Source organism: Rhinopithecus roxellana, chromosome 2 (genome assembly GCF_007565055.1).
Source record: "Rhinopithecus roxellana isolate Shanxi Qingling chromosome 2, ASM756505v1, whole genome shotgun sequence".
Classification (NCBI taxonomy): domain Eukaryota; kingdom Metazoa; phylum Chordata; class Mammalia; order Primates; family Cercopithecidae; genus Rhinopithecus; species Rhinopithecus roxellana.
Genome location: NC_044550.1, coordinates 127,493,353 through 127,516,366, shown reverse-complemented (window position 1 = coordinate 127,516,366; position 23,014 = coordinate 127,493,353). Strand labels below are relative to the sequence as shown.

The following is a 23,014-nucleotide window of genomic DNA, read 5'->3' as shown; positions in this document are numbered from 1 at the left end:
TTTCTTTGGCCTACCTAATATTACACAAATGCCAAGAAACAATGTACTTTGTTATTAACAATGTACTTTGATTTCTATGAAATCACCTTTCTCATTTTCTTCTTTTTTACCTCCCAAAGTATTTCTCCCTGTGTTGCTGGTTTTTAAAATGAGACAGAAGCATTTAAGATGCAGGCAGCTGTGAGTGCTGGTGTAGGGACGGGCCGTGTTAGTCTGCATTTACTGAGCTGTACGGTCAATTCCCTGTGCAGGTACTGTCCAAAGTGCATTACTGTGTTTGATCTTCAGTCTGTGCAAGGTAAGCACTATTAGAGCTCCATTTTGCAGGTCAAGAAACTAGGCTGAGAGAGGTCAGACAACCCATCCAACGAGGAGCAAGCTCATGGTCAGGGCATAGGCAGCCCCAAACCCAGGGCTGCAAGTGCTTGCAATCACACAACAGAAAAAGAAATTCCCTTTTCCTACAGGATTACTGCTACAAATGGAAGTACTGTTGGGATTTGAGGTTATTAAATGACATCTCTTGTCTCCCTCATGTTTTTACAAACAACAGATAGGCAGAGGAATCTGAAAGAGGGAGATCTAAATATCACTTTGAATACTGATAAGCCTATTTGGACAACCTGGCTTAAGTGCCCATATGGACTTGTGAATACATCCCCAAATATACATGAAAATGACTCCCCATAAACGGTGGGCCTACCCTGCCTGCCCTGGCAAGCTCTCTCTTTGATGGAAAGAAGAGGATGGAAAACAGCCTGTCTGCAAACTGGCAGCTTCCAAGGAGAATAGAAAAGAAGGATTTGAGACAAGCACGTAAAATTAACTTCAAGATTATTGAATTAGAAAAGTCCTCCCCAAAAGTAAAGAATGGGGAGAGAGGCCAATAGTGGTTTTCTAAGGAAGTCCCTCTACAAGCAACAAGAAGAGTCGGGAATGAGTTTTATCACCAAAGAATAACATTTACAACCAGTGACAGTACTGAATAAATCATGAATAATCCCAGCAATATATTGTAAAAGCAAACATAAAAGTATATAACTTATACTCTACCATACTAAACCACAATAATTTAAACATGAATGTAAAGAGCTATATGCTATGACATTCACATGCAAGCTTTGCCTGCATTAATGACACAAGACGTCACAGAACTTTAAAGTGACATACTTTTGGAAAACAACATTGTTGTACTGTGTTTTATTTAAACAAATTGATGTGTCTCCCACTCTTATTTCCCTGGTTACCTCACTGTTTCTACTACTATTATGTGAATCTGTGAAAGCATATTTGAATATTTTCTTAAATAAGTCAGATGATAGATAATATAAATAAAGCTTCCAAATATAATTAATATGAACCATTCATGAACCAGACTCTTGCTTGCCTCCTTAGAAATAAGAGGAGTGTTTGGAGGATGGATGATATAGATGGTTCGTATCTCTTAAAAAAGCTGTTTGAAGAAATGCTTTCTGTTCCTCCCAGTGATTTTCATGTAGGAAGTACAGGCATTCAGAAATCATTCCCATGACCTTATGTCGTACTTAACATTGGGTTTATCTTTTTTTTTTTTTTTTTTTTTTTTAAAAAAAAGGTACTTTCTTGTTTAAAGGTTGCAAGTTCTCAATCTAAGAAACAGTTGAACTCCTTCCATTTTTCCTTTGCCTTTTCCTCCCTGTCCCCTTTAACTCTCTCCAATATATCCCAAAATGTGAAGAATAGGTTTGAAAAGGAAGAGAAAGCTAAAAGAGAGCCCCAGGAATGCGCTTGAAAAAGAGGAGGGAAGGATTGCCTTTTCTCACTTTCTGTTAACCACATACTTAAAGTTCTCTGGATAACACCATATCCTTTACTTGCTGTCTTGCTCATTTGATTCAATAATAATGATGACAACAATAGCAGTAACAATAATAGTGAACACTTATTGAGGATACATAACTCTAGGGATGAAAGCAGTGTAGTTTAATGATTAAGAGCATGGGATTCCAGAACCTGCAGTCAGACAATCCGGTTTGAATCCTAATTCTTTAACTAGCTGTGTATCCTTTGCTGAGTTACTTAATTACCTCGAGCTTTAGTTTTCTCAACTGCAAATCAGGGGCAATAATCCTACCTATTTCATGGGGTTCTTTTGCCCATAGTACCTCATACAACATACATGAATGTAGTAAGTGCTCAATTAACATGGCCATTACTAAACCAAATCAGACAACTATGAATATAAGGTATATTGGGCAGCTTAAAAAATAATTCATTTTTCAAACATAAATCAAGCATCTGACATGTCCCACGCACACAACTAGACTTGGTCTTTGCTTTAGGAACCACTGCTCTGAGCCACCCCCCAGAAGTACTGTCTGGTACACTGTAGCCTCCCCAAAAGTGACATAGGAAAGTTAACACCTTGAATAATTTGTGACGCGATCACGAAATGTTTTGTCTTTGTTTTCTACATTACTAAATACACAAATTCTTACTGTGAAAAAATATTTAGAGATTTCATTTTCCAGTGATTATGGCATATAAATGTGAAAATCCTATTAGGAATGAATAATTCCTAATGCTTGTGCATGTTATTAGCTGATTCAAAAGATTTTAAAAAGTACTGACTACATAAGTACATCTTTTATAACCACTAAATAGGAAATGGCAGCATTTTTTAGAAGTCACACAGGCAAACCCCATAATGAAAACTGGTATTATTTTAGGTAATTAACTGAGCCACTAATCACCATTTAAAGAAATCTATAACATGCATCATAAACACAGAGGAGAGAGCAGAGAATCCATAGTCTGACACTATGTGACAAAGAACCAAAACTGTGTTCTAGGTTTCGTTTCATTGCAGGTAAACCTTGGTAAGTTCCAATTCTCGTGTCTCTGAAAATGGGATAAAATTCTCTTTTCCAGCTTACTTTATAGGGTTATTGGACTGACAAAATATTAACAGATAAGAAAACATAAAGCATATGTGAGCTCTCTCTTTCTTTCTGTCTTGCCCTCTTTCCTTATACATATATATATATATACTTTCAACTTTTATTACTCTCACTAGGTAAGATTTATCTCCTGAGAAAATGTAAAACCAAATTCACAGATTACTTCAGTTAGATGTTACTAAAATACATTGGATTGAAAACACTGCCTGTGGTTCAGTGGCTTTGGAATTTTCTAGACCTGGATTTGAATCCTAGTTGTAGGTATCAGATGGAACAGAATTCCCTGCAGACCTAATGAAAGAACTACTTAACAAGATGCTGGAGGGACCCATGGAACAAATAAGAGAGGCCGAGGCACTCAGACACCCGTAACAGTGCCTGTCTTAGGGCTGAAGGAATAGGCAGAGAAAACAGTGTTCCCAGAGCCCAGTGAGACCCAGAACTAGGACAAGGGACCACCTAGCATAGAATGCAGCTACTGTCAGAGGGACTGGGGAAGGAATCCCAGAATGTTGCTTTTCTCCCACATTTTAGTCTCCTGCTGGTGCCTCCAATTGGCCAAACCTAACTTGAAACCAGCAGAGAAGGAAGTCCAGGAGATGAAATCTGCAGGGGTCAGCCTCCCAGGGCATAGAGAAAGACAGAGGATGAATGTGGGCAGGGGAGATGAAGAATAACCATAGGCATATTAGCCTCATTTGAAAATAGAGTTACCACCTGCCTTCTGTTGTGAGAATTCAGTAGCAAAGGGGTTTAACAAATGGCCATTCGTTTCACTCTTTTATTTCTTGAGACATCTTTTAATAGCCCTCATCTGTGTACACATATTTATCCAACTCAGTCCTGTCTTGAGATCTTAACTCAACAAGGTTTCTCCAGTCTTCTCAGTGCTTGGTGATCTTCTATTTTCTTTGTCATTTTCTCCCTTAACACTCATGTATTAGCTACCTTTCTATGTAAATACCATGTTTGTCTACTTCTTATCTGTTCTGGGCTCCATTCCTTGCTCTTACTCTCAGCTATGCATTGCAGAGAACTGCATTTCTCACAGTCCCTTGCCTTCTGGCTTCTGGGTAGGTTTAGCCAATGGGAGGCACTAGTGCAAGGTTGGAGGGAGTAGAGAAGCGAGTGTATTTCTCTCCTTCTCTCTCTGCTTCCTCTGGTGTCTATGGGAGGAGTTGAGTCTCTTCTGTGGCTCCAGTTCTTCTTTGAATGGTCCCAGTTCCTCTGGAAACCTCCTCCATTGATACATCTCCCACTAGTCAGTGCTGGCTTCTGGACTCTGATAATATCACCTCCTCTTGTTTTCCCTGTAGCTGTAGAGGTGGTACTGGTTTCTTATTGTTGTTAATCTCTGATTGCATAATTGACTCCTATCTGGCTTCCCATCACCTGGCTAACCAATTCTCTATATTAAATTCACTTTGTTTGAAACATCTAGGGTGTTTCTGTTTTCCTGGCTGGATCATGTAAAATATGATGTCCTATTTTCCCCCAAACAGACTGACTCTAAACTCCCCAGAAGCTAGATGTACCCACCTAAGTATCTCAGTTATAGGTTTACAGTGCTTAGCATAATAAAAGCACCATGTTCGGCCGGTGTTTGAGCAGGAGAGTTAAGAAGGCTTTCAGAAAGTGTTCAGTTGGGCTGGGCAGTGGGTCACGCCTGTAATCCCAGCATTTTGGGAAACAAGGTGGGTGGATTGCTTGAGGCCAGGAGTTCAAGACCAGCCTGCCCAACATGGAAAACCCTGTCTCTACTAAAAATACAAAAGTTAAGTCGTGCATGGTGGTGTGTGCCTGTCATGCCAGCTACTCAGGAAGCTGAGGCAGGAGAATTGCATGAACCCAGGAGGTGGAGGTTCCAGTGAGCTGAGATTGTGCCATTGCACTCCAATCCGGGTGACAGTGTGAGATTCCATCTCACAAAAAAAAAAAAAAAAAAAAAAGGAGTGTTCAGTTGACGGAGCTTAGGTTACATAAGCCTGATGGGCTCTGCGAATGTCAGGATTCTTCATCTTACCAGTATTCTTGGCTTTTTTTACTTTTTTAAACTACTAATTCTTTAGCTATAACACTGATGGTGAGTTCTCACATTATTGATTTAATTTCTTCTGATGAAAAGTTGAACAAATGCTGTATTTAGAGTTTATCTTTAAATTGACTTGCCTCCAAATGATTTGTGAAGAAAGGTCATGTTCTCAGCCAGATGTCTGTCTGCCTACTCATTTGAAGCACTGTATCTATGTCTTGTTCATTTGTATAACATTAAGATATTTGCCTGAGTAGGAATGACTCTGGGCTTGTTCACTATGTACAGATAGTCTTTGAGGTAACCAAGACTTTTTAAAGATTGTTTTACAAATACTATAAAGGGTCATATTTTTACATTTTTTAGAGATGACCTCGACAGGAAACTGCAGGCTATTGCTGTTTCAAAACTACTGAAAAGTAGCTCGAATCAAGTGATATTTCTGGGATATATCACTTCAGCACCTGGCTCCAGAGATTATCTACAGCTCACTGAACATGGCAATGTGAAGGTAACATAATCTTAATAGGATTTATAATTTATTAAGTAAAATACTTCTTTTTCTTTCATGTTTTTTAAAAAATCAACCTCACCTAACAATTTAATGTGCAGTCTGAGTATCTACTGCTGCATAGAAAATCACCACAAAACATAGGAGCTTAAAACAGCAGCAATCTTCTATTTGCTCACAAATCTGCAATGCGGACAGGGCTCAATGGAGGTAGCTCATCTCTGTCCCATGCAGGGTCAGCTAGGTGCCTCAACCAAGGACTAGAGGATCTACTTCACAGTAGATTTATAGGTCGCAAGTTGTGCTTTAGGCTAGGGACCCTGGTTCCTCGCCATGGGCTACTTGGGCTTCCTTCCTGCATGTTGGCTGACTTTCAATAATGAGTATCCCTAGAGAACCAGAAAAAACCTATATTGCTTTGTATGGCATAGCTTTATAAGTCATATACTGTTACTTCCGGTGTCATCACAAGTCTGATCACATTAAACTCTTGATGGGAGGAATATAAAAACCACATGATAAGAATACTAATGAAAAGTAAGATTTTATTGTAGCCATGTTTAGAAAACACAATCTGCCACATTATGAAAGTTAATTATGGGGCTGGGCATGGTGGCTCATGCCTGTAATTCTAGCACTTTGGTAGGCCAAGGCGGGTGGATCACGAGGTCAGGAGATTGAGACCATCCTGGCTAACACGGTGAAACCCCGTCTCTACTAAAAATACAAAAAATTAGCCGGGCGTGGTGACGGGTGCCTGTAGTCCCAGCTACTCGGGAGGCTGAGGCAGAAGAATGGCATGAACCTGAGAGGTGGAGCTTGCAGTGAGCTGAGATTGCACTTCAGCCTGGGTGACAGAGTGAGACTCCATCTCAAAAAATTGTAAATAAATAAATAAAATAAAAAAAGAAAGTTCATTATGGCATTGAGAGTAAAAGACAAAATGAAATGTCTCATAGAGAGAATGGCTAATCAGCCAACAGGGCCACAGCAGATGACACTGAATTACTCTACCTTTTCAGGTCTAAAACACTTGAATTTGTCAGTGTACCAGAATATAATAATGTTCTGGGGAACTGCCACACAAAAAAATTCTCAGAAGATTGATATATATATATGAGATATATATATACTATAATGCCAAATGAATTAATTTAGAATGAGAAATATGATTGTTATATTTAGTTATGCCCTATGCAGATGTCTTGGTTCCTTTCATTCTGTTTTATCTCATGTCTTGAGATAATATCTGCAGAGAAAAAAGCTTATCCATCTTATGTTGATTTTACTACTTTAACTCTTCTTAGGGTGTAACATTATTTACAGAGCTTGGAAGGCAGGTGAAAGAGAGCATGGCATGATGAGAATTTTCTGCATGTGACAGAAAATAACAGAGATCATATTTCTTTATGTAAAAGTCTGGGCAGGTGAATCAGCACTGGAATGGCACTCTGTGGTGTTTGGAATCTGTGTTCTATCGTGTGCTTCCATTTGACAAGGCCTATATTTCCAAACCAGCAGCCTTTAGGTTGTAGCTAGCAGGATAGAGGAAGGGATAAAGAAGGGGCTAAGAGCATATGCTAGTCCCCTCTAAAGGCAAGTCCCAGAAACTGATCTCTAACACTTCTACTTATATTTCACTGACATAAATTTAGTCTAATGGACATACCTTGCTGTACAGAAAATTGAGAGGTGCAGTGTTTAGTCCTGATGGCCATATTCAAAGCTAAAAATACTACAATTTTGGAAGAAGGGCAAGGCAGATATTAGGAAGATGATTTAGTCTCTGCATTTTTTTGGATAGGCAGAAATTAGAGTGTTAAAACAACAGCGGTCATCTATTTGCTCACGAATCTGGAGTTTAGACAGGGCTCAATGAGGATAGCTCATGTCTGCTACATGCAGGATCAGCTAGAAGGCTCAACTAGGGACTGGAGGATCTACTCAGTAGATAATTCACAGGTGGCAAATTGGTGCTTTGGGCTGGGGACCCAGGTTCCTCACCATGGGCTGCTTGGGCTTGCTCTCTTCCTTGCAGCTGGCTTCCAACAGTGAGTGTCCCAAGAGAAAAATAAAAAGCCTATATTGCCTTGTATGACTTATGCTTGGAGCCACAGATGGATCCTTGATTTCTGACTCTGGTCAGAGGGATTATGATACTGACATTCATTTTTATAGAGAATACAAAAGGAAGAAACGTTTTACAAAGAAGATAAGTTCAGCTTTGGGCTGAGTTTGAGGCATCTGTGGAACATTAATGGAGATGTCCAATAGGTAGGTGCATATACAGATCTGGAATTCAGAAGGACAGTGAGAACTAGAGTTATAGATTAAGGGGTGGCCACCATGTAGGGAAGCGTTGAAGCCGTGGAAGTGGGTGATATTGCTAGTAATTAGAGAAGTGCAAATTAGACTGCTAGAATTAGAGAAGTGCAAAAGGAAGACCAAATAAAGCCCCGATGAAGCCACATTGAATGTGGCCATCATGGGGGTGGAGATGAAGGAAGAGAAGACAGATTATTTCAGGAAAGGGAGTAAGGAGAGTTCAGAAGAGGAAAACCTGGAAAGTGTGTACTCACAGAGACTGTATCAGTTGTTTATCACTATGTAACAAACCACCTCAAAACATAGTGACTTAAAACTGTAACAAGTGAATGTTCTCATGATTCTTTGGGTTGACTGGGTGGTTTTCTGTTCTTGCCTGGGTTCTCCTGTGTAGTCAGCTAATGGCTTACTTATGGCAGGAGGGTCTAAGATAGCCCCACACATGTGTCTGGGCCCTGGTGCTGGACCTCTCTCTCTTCTCATGGTCTGTCATTATTTATTAGCCTAGATGATGCTGCATTTACCAGCTGTGTGACTTTGGGGCAAGTTGCTTAGCCTTTCTGGGCCTCAAGTTCCACATCTGAAAAGTGGTGAGAGCTATATCTGTGGAATCATAGGGTTGTTTGAGGATGAAATAGAAGATAACGTCTGTAAAGCCCTCAGACTTACATGACATATATTATGTGTGTCTGGCTGTATGTCAAAAATAAAATAAGAGAAATGTGTAAGTATATGGTCTATAAATCACAAAGGAATATTAGACAAGATGAAATTTGGCAAGTCTAAGTAAAAATTGCATCCTAATAAGGGCATTCTTACATTGTGTGTGTGTGCATGTGCATGTGTGTGTGAAGGATATACATGGTGTTAAGAAGAATTTGATTTGATTTTCATCTAATCCTCTCTTGGTTTCCACTGTCATGGTCAAAAGCTGTGTCAAAATTCGCAGTGGATTCTTATATTGCTCTTTTTAGGAGGAAGTTTATTAATGTGGAGAAGAGTTTTAATCATTAATGCTTGGATGAACAGATCTTTCTCTTAAAGAAATGAGTATTTAGCTTGCATTGGGGAGTTATACAAGATATAAATGATGAATTGATGGGTGCTGACGAGTTGATGGGTGCAGCACACCAACATGGCATAAGTATACATATGTAACAAACCTGCACGTTATGCACATGTACCCTAGAACTTAAAGTATAATAAAAAAATAAAATAAAATAAAATAAAATAAAATAAAATAAAATAAATAAAAAAAAAAGAAATGAGTATTTAAATCCTGCAATCTTAAAACTTTACAGCATCTTTATTTTTTATTTTTTTGCAAGACTTACAGCATCTTTAACAAATTGAATAAACAAAATGATAGTTAAATAGATTTATAGTTTATTATTCCTCATACTACAGCTAAAGTTTTCTATTTTCCCAAGACAAACCAGAACAGTGCTTCTTTATTTTCTTCATCAACATTTTAAATTTAATTTTTAAAATGTATGATAATTTTTATGTATACAAAAGGTATATGCATGTGTGTACTCTAAACAACAATAAAGGTTGATTAATAGACATCCATGTGTCTACCACTAAGCTTAAGAAAAAAATAATTATATAATAAATGGTGATATATTCTTTTAGTGATTTAAAAATGTGTTTTTAATTAAATGTTAACAGTAAAATTCAGAAGTGGTGAAAAGTCAGGTATATTTTTTATATATAAGGCATTTAAAAAGAAGAAAATGGAGCTTTCTTTCTTCAGAATAAATGCCTCATATTTATAGTTTCCCAACACATGATAGAAAAGAATATATTTCTGTTCTCTTTCTTTGATGAATAATAACCCTGGTCTCAAGCTCTCAACATCAAAAAGACTCATGATTGCTCCCTAAATGTTCTTATTTCCATGATTCAATTTAACAAACACAGATGGAGCACCTGCTCAACACCAGGTTTTATGCTAAGTGCCAGGTGGCCAAAAGTGATTGAGTCCCTCTGTGCAGGAGTGGGAGGATGGAGACATAGAAACAGATACCTGGCATGATGGCGTAGCTAGTGTGTGTAAAGTACTGTACAGGATGACCAATGAAGGTGCGGTCAGTGCTGTTGGGGATGAGAGGCTTGGAAAGCTGCCAGGAGCCAGGGTCTATGTTGTAATCGCTGATTTACCTAAGTCAATCTCCAGACCTCCTTCCTCTTTGTTTTCTCAGCATGTAGTACAGAAGCTAGATGGGCACATAGCAGGTGCTCAATAAATATATGTAGAATGAGCAAATAATTTGGACCAAAAAAGATCAATAGGAGCCAGGAAGAGAAAACAGCATGTACAAAGAGAGATTTATCATGTAGGTAACACATTTTTTGGCAATGTGGAATAGAGCTTTATTTTTTATGCTTTAAACATTCTCCTCTCTGCTCTTTATTAGGATATCGACAGCACTGATCATGACAGATGGTGTGAATACATTATGTATCGAGGACTGATCAGGTGAGCACAGGGGTTTGATTTTGTTTTTAATCTATTATTGCTGCAATCTTTTGGGTCTATCTGAGAAGGAAGAACAACTTTATGGAAGCAATTAATTTTTGTTGCTTTTTATAAACATTGAGATGACTATACAGTTTAACATCTTTTTCAAGGCATAGTCTCATAATTTACAAAAGTAGAAATAGCTTAGCAAATTAAGCTTAATTGTGTAAGAGGATACTGTGTAGGCTATTAAGCAAGGTGAATATGTAACTGTCAACACATGTGAGGAATGGCACCATTTTTGAATGTATGGTTTAGTGGAAACATCATGGACCATTGGATGAGAAAGTCCTGGGCTTGAGTTCCAGCCTTGCCAGCTTCTGATCAATAATCCTGGGTAAGTTAACTAATTTGATGGGGCCATTACTATACTGTAGTGAGATCTCTAGGTAAATTATATTAAAAAAAATCATTCCACATAAAAATATAACCTAAGTATACCATATACATGCATATGTGTGTGTATGATATACTTGGATAATATACATTTGGATACATACAGTCATGTGCTGCTTAATGATATCTTCAGTCAACAACAGACCACATCTACAATGGTAGTTGATAAGATATAATATCATACTTTTACTGTACCTTTTCTATGTTTAGATACACAAATACCATGGTGTTACAGTTGTCTACAATATTCAGTACAGTCACATGTAGTACAGGTTTGTAGCCTAGGAGCAATAGGCCATACCATATAGCTTAGGTGTGTAGTAGGCTATACCATCCAGGCTGGTATAAGTGTGCTCTATGGTGTCCACACAATGGTGAAATCGCCTATGACACATTTCTTAGAATGTATTCTTGTCGTTAAGTGACACATGACTGTATACATACATATGTGATCCAAAATAATACAGCTGAGACTTTAAAATTCAAATATGTAACCGTACGAATCAGTTTTGAAGGCAGTATTTGTACCAATAAAGCAAGGAGCATTTTAATACCAAAAAAGAGGGACTAACCATTCATTCATTCATTCATTCATTCATTCATTCATTTATCCAACAAGTATTTACTAAATCCTCTTTATGTGCTGGGTATTGTTCTCAGGAGTGGGGATACAATAGGAAAAAACCAAAATCCTTGACTGTCATAGAACTTACATTGCAATGGAAGGAGACATAAAATAAGCAGATAAGAAATGACAGGCTATGACAGGTGGAGATATGCATGATGAAAGAAAAATAATAAATCCAGGTGAGAAGGTAGGGTGTGCTGGGGGTGGCTGTCATAAAGAGTGGGCAGGGTATGATGGAGTGACTTCTGGGCAGCACCTCAAGTGGAAGGAGGGACCCCACCTGTGTATATACCCTGAGGAAGAGCACTTCAGGCAGGGGAGGCAGGGAAAGTTTGAGAGGAGGATGCTGGACATTGTGGGGGTAAGATCAAGGAGGCCAGTGTGGCTGGAGTAGAGTGACAGAAGTGATGTGAGTATGGCAGGTGGTGGTAGATGATGTATACAGTGGGTCGATTCAGAGGTTCCTCTACATACAAACTTCTTCCACAGAGGGAATATGCTGGAGACCTTCCCTGAAACACTCAAGGGTTCTCCTGTTAGGACGGAATGTGTCTGGAGATATTTGATTTGAGCCCCCTAACTGCCATCCTGGGGACAATGTGAGGAGCCTTGGTGTGGGCTCTTAGGACAGACTTCTCTGACCCTTAGTCTCTTCTCCATATAGAGCAGTTCATCACCCAAAGGCATCTTGGCATCGCCTGCCTGAAGATAGGGGCTGACATTAATGGATCACTCTTTAAATAACCTTATCTTCTAAGATCTGTGGCCTACATTTATGAGAGAAAATAGTTGCTTTCTGGGATGGTATAGAATCATGGAGTCAACTCCTCTCCCAGTGGGGATATGGCTTGTTCGGTTATGAGTTACAGTCCAGTGAAAGCAAATTGTTAGTTTCTCTTGCTCTAGACCCCATTTGCCATTCAACAAGTATTGATCTAGCAGAATGGATGCCAGGCAATAGGGATAAAGCTGTAAACAAAACAGAGAAGGATCCCTATGCTGGTGGAGGGAGGATGGACAAAAATCATGGTAAATAATTCCTGGATGATCTATTTTAGAAGATGACGAGGGTGGTGGGAAAAACGAAGCAGGGGAAGGAGCTTCCAGCATATAGAGGTGGGGTGCGATTGTAAGTAGGGAGCTGGGTAGGTCTTACTGAGAAGATGACATTTCAACCAAGATTGCAAAGAGGGAGCCATTTGGTCACCTGGCAGAAGATACTTCCTGGTAGAGGGCTGAGCTAGTGCAAAGACCCCAATGCAGGAGTGCTGCATGTGTTTGAGGAAAAGTGAGGCTAGTGTGGCTGGAAAGGGTTGGGTTGGAATGGGGTGAGGGGCAGCGAGGAGGGAAGGAGAGAGTGTGTGGGCAGGCAGGGAAGAGAACAAATCTTGTAAGGATCTGTGAATCCTTAGTAAGCTCTTTGGACATTACTTAGTAAAATAGTGACCTTTACTGGTTCTTGGACAACTCCATGGAGCTATATGCTTACTGAGGTGGGCAAAGGAGGCCCTTGAGATGCTAAGATTGTTTCGGTTATGCCACTAACTCAGAAAGTCTGAAAGGCACATCACATGCCCAAATAGCTGTGGAACAGATAGCTTGACTATAATTTGGTGTTTCCAAAGTGTTACGGTAGGACTGAAGGTGCTGAAGGGTGAGTTTTGTATAGTATTTTATATCTAAGATTGAAAACACTTTCTGTTTAAATATTTGTTAAAGCAGTTGTTTAAATGAGATATCAGAAATTCTAGAAAATGACTTTTCATATAGGCTGAAATAGGTATAATTCCAAGTTGTAAAAAATGTTGGGAACCAAGGAACAGTGGTATTTATAGTAACTGGTGCCCATAATAGCTCATTGTTGGGCTCTGAAACCTTTATTACCTCTCCTTAGGAGAATGGGATGGCAGAGTATATATATATATAAAGTATATATAAAAATATATCATATATAATATATATTTATTTATTATGAATTTAATACTCTGTGACATAACAAAATACCATAGACTGGATGGTCTAAACAACAGAAATTAATTTTCTTTCAGTTCTGTAGATTCTAAGACCAAGATTAAGGTGCCAGCAGAGTTGGTGTCTGGTGAGGACTGTCCCCTTGGGTTGCAGATAACTGTCTTCTTGCCATGTGCCCTCATGGCCTTTCCTTGGGTTGTGCCTGTAGAGAGAGAGTGAGCTCTCTGGTGTCTCTTCTTATAAAGTCATTTATCCTGTAGGATCAGGCCTCCCCACTCATGACCTCATTTCACGTTAATATTTCCTAGGAAGACCCATCTCCAAATACAGCCACACTGGGGGTTAGAGCTTCAACAAATGAATTTGGGGGGGAACACAAAATAGGAAGATGATTTTAAAAATTCCCATATTAATGAAGTTAGGAACTAGGGTTTTTCAGTTTCTCTCCACAACACTAATTTTGTAAGCTTTAATCTCAATCACCAAGTTCAATGCCCTACATGTAGTAGGTAGTAGGTGCTTTTTTTTTAATGATTCCATATATTTATTTATTTATTTATTTATTTATTTATTTATTTATTTATTATACTTTAAGTTCTAGGGTACAAGTGCATAACGTGCAGGTTTGTTACATATGTATACTTGTGCCATGTTGGTGTGCTGAACCCATCAACTCGTCAGCACCCATCAATACGTCATTTATATCAGGTATAACTCCCAATGCAATCCCTCCCCCCTCACCCCTCCCCATGATAGGCCCCGAATGTGTGATGTTCCCTTTCCCGAGTCCAAGTGATGTCATTGTTCAGTTCCCACCTATGAGTGAGAACATGCGGTGTTTGGTTTTCTCTTCTTGTGATAGTTTGCTAAGAATGATGGTTTCCAGCTGCATCCATGTCCCTACAAAGGACACAAACTCATCCTTTTTTATGGCTGCATAATATTCCATGGTGTATATGTGCCACATTTTCTTAATCCAGTCTGTCACAGATGGACATTTGGGTTGATTCCAAGTCTTTGTTATTGTGAATAGTGCCGCAATAAACATGTGTGTGCATGTGTCTTTATAGCAGCATGACTTATAATCCTTTGGGTATATACCCAGTAGTGGGATGGCTGGGTCATATGGTACATCTAGTTCTAGATCCTTGAGGAATTGCCATACTGTTTTCCATAATGGTTGAACTAGTTTACAATCCCACCAACAGTGTAAAAGTGTTCCTATTTCTCCACATCCTCTCCAACACCTGTTGTTTCCTGACTTTTTAATGATTGCCATTCTAACTGGTGTGAGATGGTATCTCATTGTGGTTTTGATTTGCATCTCTCTGATGGCGAGTGATGATGAGCATTTTTTCATGTGTCTGTTGGCTGTATGAATGTCTTCTTTTGAGAAATGTCTGTTCATATCGTTTGCCCACTTTTTGATGGGGTTGTTTGTTTTTTTCTTGTAAATTTGTTTGAGTTCTTTGTAGATTCTGGATATTAGCCCTTTGTCAGATGAGTAGATTGCAAAAATTTTCTCCCATTCTGTAGGTTGCCTGTTCACTCTGATGGTAGTTTCTTTTGCCGTGCAGAAGCTCTTTAGTTTAATGAGATCCCATTTGTCAATTCTGGCTTTTGCTGCCATTGCTTTTGGTGTTTTAAGACATGAAGTCCTTGCCCATGCCTATGTCCTGAATGGTACTACCTAGGTTTTCTTCTAGGGTTTTTATGGTATTAGGCATAACATTTAAGTCTCTAATCCATCTTGAATCAATTTTCGTATAAGGAGTAAGGAAAGGATCCAGTTTCAGCTTTCTACTTATGGCTAGCCAATTTTCCCAGCAGCATTGATTAAATAGGGAATCCTTTCCCCATTTCTTGTTTCTCTCAGGTTTGTCAAAGATCAGATGGCTGTAGATGTGTGGTATTATTTCTGAGGACTCTGTTCTGTTCCATTGGTCTGTATCTCTGTTTTGGTACCAGTACCATGCTGTTTTGGTTACTGTAGCCTTGTAGTATAGTTTGAAGTCAGGTAGCGTGATGCCTCCAGCTTTGTTCTTATGATTTAGGATTGTCTTGGCAATGCGGGCTCTTTTTTGGTTCCATATGAACTTTAAAGCCATTTTTTCCAATTCTGTGAAAAAACTCATTGGTAGCTTGATGGGGATGGCATTGAATCTATAAATAGCCTTGGGCAGTATGGCCATTTTCACGATATTGATTCTTCCTATCCATGCGCATGGTATGTTCTTCCATTTGTTAGTGCCCTCTTTTATTTCACTGAGCAGTGGTTTGTAGTTCTCCTTGAAGAGGTCCTTTACATCCCTTGTAAGTTAGATTCCTAAGTATTTTATTCTCTTTGAAGCAATTGTGAATGGAAGTTCATTCCTGATTTGGCTCTGTGTTTGTCTGTTACTGGTGTATAAGAATGCTTGTGATTTTTGCACATTAATTGTGTATCCTGAGACTTTGCTGAAGTTCCTTATTAGCTTAAGGAATTTTGGGCTGAGACAATGGGGTTTTCTAAATATACAATCATGTCATCTGCAAAAAGGGACAATTTGACTTCTTCTTTTCCTAACTGAATACCCTTGATTTCTTTCTCTTGCCTGATTGCCCTAGCCAGAACTTCCAAGACTATGTTGAATAGGAGTGGTGAGAGAGGGCATCCCTGTCTTGTGCCAGTTTTCAAAGGGAATTTTTCCAGTTTTTGCCCATTCAGTATGATATTGGCTGTGGGTTTGTCATAAATAGCTCTTATTATTTTGAGGTACGTTCCATCAATACCGAATTTCTTGAGCGTTTTTAGCATGAAGGGCTGTTGAATTTTGTCAAAAGTGTTTTCTGCATCTATTGAGATAATCATGTGGTTCTTGTCTTTGGTTCTGTTTATATGCTGGATTATGTTTATTGATTTGCGAATGTTGAACCAGCCTTGCATCCCAGGGATGAAGCCCACTTGATCATGGTGGATAAGCTTTTTGATGTGTTGCTGAATCCGGTTTGCCAGTATTTTATTGAGGATTTTTGCATCGATGTTCATCAGGGATATTGGTCTAAAATTCTCTTTTTTTGTTGTGTCTCTGTCAGGCTTTGGTATCAGGATGATGTTGGCCTCATAAAATGAGTTAGGGAGGATTCCCTCTTTTTCTATTGATTGGAATAGTTTCAGAAGGAATGATACCAGCTCCTCCTTGTACCTCTGGTAGAATTCAGCTGTGAATCCATCTGGTCCTGGACTTTTTTTGGTTGCTAGGCTATTAATAATTGCCTCAATTTCAGAGCCTACTCTTGGTCTATTCAGAGATTCAACTTCTTCCTGGTTTAGTCTTGGAAGAGTGTAAGTGTCCAGGAAATTATCCATTTCTTCTAGATGTTCTAGTTGATTTGCGTAGAGGTGTTTATAGTATTCTCTGATGGTAGTTTGTATTTCTGTGGGGTCGGTGGTGATATCCCCTTTATCATTTTTTATTGCGTCTATTTGATTCTTCTCTCTTTTCTTTTTTATTAGTCTTGCTAGCGGTCTGTCAATTTTGTTGATTTTTTCAAAAAACCAACTCCTGGATTCATTGATTTTTTGGAGGGTTTTTTATGTCTCTATCTCCTTCAGTTCTGCTCTGATCTTAGTTATTTCTTGCCTTCTGCTAGCTTTTGAATGTATTTGCTCTTTCTTCTCTAGTTCCTTAAATTGTGATGTTAGAGTGTCAATTTTAGATCTTTCCAGCTTTCTCTTGTGGGCATTTAGTGCTATAAATTTTCCTCTACACACTGCTTTAAATGTGTCCCAGAGATTCTGGTATATTGTATCTTTGTTCTCATTGGTCTCAAAGAACATCTTTATTTCTGCCTTCATTTCGTTATGTACCCAGTAGTCATTCAGGAGCAGGTTGTTCAGTTTCCATGTAGTTGAGCGGTTTTGCTTGTGTTTCTTAGTCGTGAGTTCTAGTTTGATTGCACTGTGGTCTGAGAGACAGTTTGTTATAATTTCTGTTCTTGTACATTTGCTGAGGAGTGCTTTACTTCCAATTATGTGGTCAATTTTGGAATAAGTGCGATGTGGTGCTGAGAAGAATGTATATTCTGTTGATTTGGGGTGGAGAGTTCTACAGACGTCTATAGAACTATAGACGTCTATAGAACTATAGGCCCGCTTGGTGCAGAGATGAGTTCTATTCCTGGATATCCTTGTTAACTTTCTGTCTCATTGATCTGTCTAATATTGACAGTGGAGTGTTGAAGTCTCCCATTATTATTGTATGGGAGTCTAAGTGTCTTTGTAAGTCTCTAAGGACTTGCTTTATGAATTTGGGTGCTCCTAGTAGGTGCTTAATGAATACTTATTGGACAATAATGGGAGATCCTCTACTTTAATGGAAGATTTGGATTGTCAGATTCCTCAGTTTCAAGATTGTTTTTGTATCTTTGAAGACAGTGTCTGTTAAATGGGTTAGAACTTTGATCTTAGAGTTGGGAATAAATAACCTAGATTTACTAAAGACAGTAACCTAGAATTAGACAAAAGTGTACCGATTTAGGACTTGAGCCCAGACAATGCATTAAGCTGTCTGACAGCTCAGAGTTGCATCTGATGTTCAGTCACAGCTCTGCTTACCTTTCCCGGTGGGCAGACTTGCTGTCTCTGCTGGTACCGCTCTGGGTTTCTGTTTCTATTTTGCATGGAGTTACAGGCATGTGGTTATAGGCTTTGTTTTAAGTGCTTCTCTTCTCCTGCCACTCAGGTCCAAGCTTCCATCATCTTTTACCTAAGTTATTACAGTGGCTTCATAACTTGTCTCCCTGCTTTGATCCTTTCCCTAAAGGTGATTGTCTACCTGGGAGCTGTCACAGACCTCTGCTTCAAACCCTTCTGATGGATTCTCATCTCACTCTCAAAAACAAACAAACATAAAACAACAAAAAAAGAAATCTGAGGTCCTCACAGTGGCCTGTGAGGAAGGCTTTGCCTGTTCCCTCTTATGCACTTCACTCCAGTCATGGTGGAGTTGGGCCCCAAAACACCAAGCATATTTCCACCTCAGGACCTTTGCATTTGCTGTTCCCCTTCCCTAAACAGCATTTCTCCAGGATCTCTATGGCTTGATCCCTCCCTTCATTGAATTTTTGCTCTAGTGTCACTTTATTGCAAACATATGCCCTGACCATCCACCATAAGATAGCAACCTCTGCTACTTATCACTGCCTGTTCTTACTCTGCATTTACCCCAATACTTACTTATCTATCACTACTTGACTGATTGTAAACATACATATGTGTTTATTGCATCCTTCCCTACTAGAATGAAAGTTCCATGAGGGCAAGGTCTTCATTTTATTCACGACTTATTCCCCAACACCCAGAGCAGTGCTTGCATGTGGTAGGCACTCCATATATATACATATGTGCTTCATTGAATAAATGAATGACTGAAGCTGACCTAAGTCTTTTTTTCTGGAAGAGCACAGTGTAATAAAATAAAATGAATTCTTTGTTGTTAATGATTCCCCCTGTTTTCCACGTGAGCTTCTCAAATAAGAACTCTTTGTATAATGTCTACAAAGTGTTTGAATTTCCCCAGGAATCGAAAGCTCTCAGCCAAAATAGGATATGGAATTTTTTTCAGATATATAAAAATATTTGATTTTAGACTTGAAATTTGGCTGAAAATATGCATGCAGCATTTGTATTTTTAAAAGTAAGAAAGAATTTAGGCAAACACCCCTGTCATTCTGAAGAATTCCTGTTATTAGCTCAAAACATGATGGTATGGGAGACAATTTGCGTGGCTAGAATATTCATTAGTATAATAAAAGTAAAGTAAGTTGCTAAGAATAGTTACTTAATTAAATCTTTATACATATTCTTTATTCATTTATATCATAAAAGCAATATTTTGCCAATATTTAGATTAACAATTTAACTTAATTCCAGTTGCGATATTCAGAGTAGAGTCAGAAGTGGGAAACTGGCTTAATAACAAAGGTGGTATCACTTGGATCTCATTAGATTTCCATGTAATAATAAAACCTTTACAAATCATTTCTGTTTCTGCTACAGGTTGGGTTATGCAAGAATCTCCCATGCTGAACTGAGTGATTCAGAAATTCAGATGGCAAAATTTAGGATCCCTGAAGACCCCACTAATTTTAGAGACAATCAGAAAGTGGTCATAGACCACAGAAAAGTTCCCAAGAAAATTCATTTTAATCCCAGGTGAGTTCCTTTATGTTGTAGTTCAGTTATAAGCTGCTGCATCCCTCTATGGAACCTACAAATTCCCTTAAAATGAGCTAAAAATTATATCTTGTCCTAGAGGGTTATTCAGGGTAAGGGAGCCTGTGACAAATATGATAAAATCCAGTTGGGGTTGAAGTTATGGTGCTTGCTTTCTGGAATCAAGAAATATGTTGTAACCTCAGGTTAAAAAAGCTCACACCATCATCATTACCATCATCATAACTGTCACCCCCACAATAGCTAGTATTTGGATGCTCCTATGTCCCAGACCCTATTCTAGGTGCTTTTTGTGTTATCTCAATTAATCCTTATTGGCTGGTCTTATTATTATCTCTGTTTAATAGATGAGGAAGCTTAAGCTTAAGAACATGAAGTAACCTCACTGGGGTCACATGGCTAGTCAGTGATGGAACTAATAAGTGGGGAGAAAGCCTGTTAGCATCATCAGGTTGATGGGATTCTCAGCTCTGGCTGCACATTAGATTCACCTGGACAGCTTTTAAAACATACCACTGCCTGTTGCAATCCTAGTCTCTGATAAAACAGATGTTAAACCAACAAAGATCAAAAGAGACAAAGAAGGCCATTACATAATGGTAAAGGGATCAATTCAACAAGAAGAGATAACTATCCTAAATATGCACCCAATACAGGAGCACCCAGATTCATAAAGCAAGTCCTTAGAGACCTACAAAGAGACTTAGACTCCCACACAATAATTGTAGACTTTAACACCCCACTATCAACATTAGACAGATCGACAGGACAGAAAGTTAATGAGGATATCCAGGAATTGAATGAAGCTCTGCACTAAGCTGACCTAACAGACATCTACAGAACTCTCCACCCCAAATCAACAGAATATACATTCTTCTCAGCACCACATTGCACTTATTCAAAAATTGACCACAAAGTTGGAAGTAAAGCACTCCTCACCAAATGTAAAAGACCAGAAATTATAACAAACTGTCTCTCAGACCACAGTGCAATCAAACTAGAACTCAGGATTAAGAAACTCACTCAAAACCCCTCAACTACATGGAAACTGAACAACCTGTTCCTGAATGACTACTGGGTACATAATGAAATGAAGGCAGAAATAAAGATGTTCTTTGAAACCAATGAGAACAAAGACACAACATACCAGAATCTCTGGGACACATTTAAAGCAGTGTGTAGAGGGAAACTTTTAGCACTGAATGCCCACAAGAGAAAGCAGGAAAGATCTAAAATTGATACCCTAACATCACAATTAAAACAACTGGAGAAGCAAGAGCAAACACATTCAAAAGCTAGCAGAAGGCAAGAAATAACTAAGATCAGAGCAGAACTGAAGGAGATACAGACACAAAAAAATCTTCAAAAAATCAATAAATCCAGGAGCTGTCTTTTTGAAAACATCAACAAGATTGATAGACCGAAATGGAGATCTGGAGCAAGATGGCCGAATAGGAACAGCTCCAGCCTCCAGCTCCCAATGTGAATGACACAGAAGAAGTGTGATTTCTGCATTTTCAACTGAGGTACCGGGTTCATCTCACTGGGCAGTGTGGGACAATCGGTGCTGGTCAACTGGTGCAGCCCAACCAGCAATAGCTGAAACAGGGCGAGGCATCACCTCACCTGAGAGGTGCAAGGGGGAAGGGAATCCCTTTAGAAACTGAGACACACAACACCTGGAAAATCGGGTAACTCTCACCCTAATACTGCACTTTACCAAGGGTCTTAGCAAACGGCACACCAGGAGATTATATATCACACCTGGCCAGGAGGGTCCCACGCCCACAGAGCCTCCCTCATTGCTAGCACAGCAGTCTGAGATCTAACTGCAAGGCAGCAGTGAGGCTGGGGGAGGGGCGCCAGCCATTGCTGAGACTTAAGTAGGTAAACCAAACCTCTGGGAAGCTCAAACTGGGTGAAGCCCACTGCAGCTCAAGAAGGCCTGCCTGTCTCTGCCTGTCTCTGTAGACTCCACCTCTGGGGACAGGGCACAGCTAAACAAAAAGCAGCAGAAACCTCTGCAGATGTTAATGACCCTGTCTGACAACTTTGAAGAGCAGTGGATCTCCCAGCACAGAGGTTGAGATCTGACAAGGGACAGACTGCCTGCTCAAGTGGGTCCCTGACCCCTGAGTAGCCTAACTGGGGGACATCCCCCTCTAGGTGCAGACCAACACCTCACACCTCACAAGGTGGGGTACACCCCCGAGACGAAGCTTCCTGAGCAAGAATCAGAAAGCAGCACTCACTGTTCAGCAATATTCAATCTTCTGCAGCCTCCGCTGCTGATACCCAGGCAAACAGTGTCTAGAGTGGACCTCAAGCAATCTCCAACAGACCTACAGCTGAGGGTCCTGACAATTAGAAGGAACACTCACAAACAGAAAGGACACCCACACCAAAACCCCATCACTACCTCACCATCATCAAAGAAGAAAGGCAGATAAAACCACAAAGATGGGGAAAAAGCAGGGCAGAAAAGCTGGAAATTCAAAAAATAAGAGCATATCTCCCCCTCCAAAGGAACACAGCTCATCACCAGCAATGGATGAAAGCTGGAGGGAGAATGACTTTGACGACTTGAGAGAAGAAGGCTTCAGCTGATCAAACTTCTCAGAGCTAAAGGAAGAACTACATAACCAGTGCAAACAAACTAAAAATCTTGGAAAAAGAATGGAAGAATGGATAACTAGAATAATCAATGCAGAGAAGGCCATAAACGAACTGACAGAGATAAAAACCATGACATGAGAAATACGTGAAAAATGCGCAAACTTCAGTAACTGACTCAATCAACTGGAAGAAAGAGTATCAATGATTGAAGATCAAATGAATGAAATGAAGAGAGAAGAGGAGTCTGGAGAAAAAAAGGAAAAAGAAATGAACAAAACCTCCAAGAGGTGTGGGATTACGTGAAAAGACCAAATCTACATCTCATTGGTGTGCCTGAAAGTGATGCGGAAAATGGAACCACGTTGGAAAACCTCTTCAGGATATCATCCAGGAGAACTTCCCCAACCTAGTAGGTGGGCCAACATTCAAATTCAGGAAATACAAAGAACATCACAAAGATAATCCTTGAGAAGAGCAACTCCAAGAAACATAAATGTCACATTCATCAAAGTTGAAATGAAGGAAAAAATGTTAAGGGCAATCAGAGAGAAAGGTCGGGTTACCCACAAAGGGAAGCCCATCAGACTAACAGCAGATCTCTCGGCAGAAACTCTACAAGCCAGAAGAGTGGGGGCCAATATTCAACGTTCTTAAAGAAAAGAATTTTCAACCCAGAATTTCATATCCAGCCAAACTAAGTTTCATAACTGAAGGAGAAATAAAATCCTTTACAGACAAGCAAATGCTTAGAGATTTTGTCACCACCAGGCCGGCCTTACAAGAGGTCCTGAAGGAAGCCCTAAACGTGGAAAGGAACAACCGGTACCAGCCATTGCAAAAACATGCCAAAATGTA

At 39.4% G+C, this 23,014-nt stretch overlaps 1 protein-coding gene across 1 annotated transcript in view; it reads left to right on the top strand.

Annotated features, from left to right (window-relative positions):
• Window positions 1-23,014, top strand: part of CWH43 (cell wall biogenesis 43 C-terminal homolog) — a 118,830-nt gene that overhangs the window by 60,246 nt on the left and 35,570 nt on the right. The window contains exons 13-15 of the mRNA XM_030917603.1: window positions 5,338-5,482; window positions 10,228-10,289; window positions 19,367-19,522. Of these exons, the coding sequence (XP_030773463.1) occupies window positions 5,338-5,482; window positions 10,228-10,289; window positions 19,367-19,522 (363 nt within the window). The remainder of the gene's footprint in view (window positions 1-5,337; window positions 5,483-10,227; window positions 10,290-19,366; window positions 19,523-23,014) is intronic.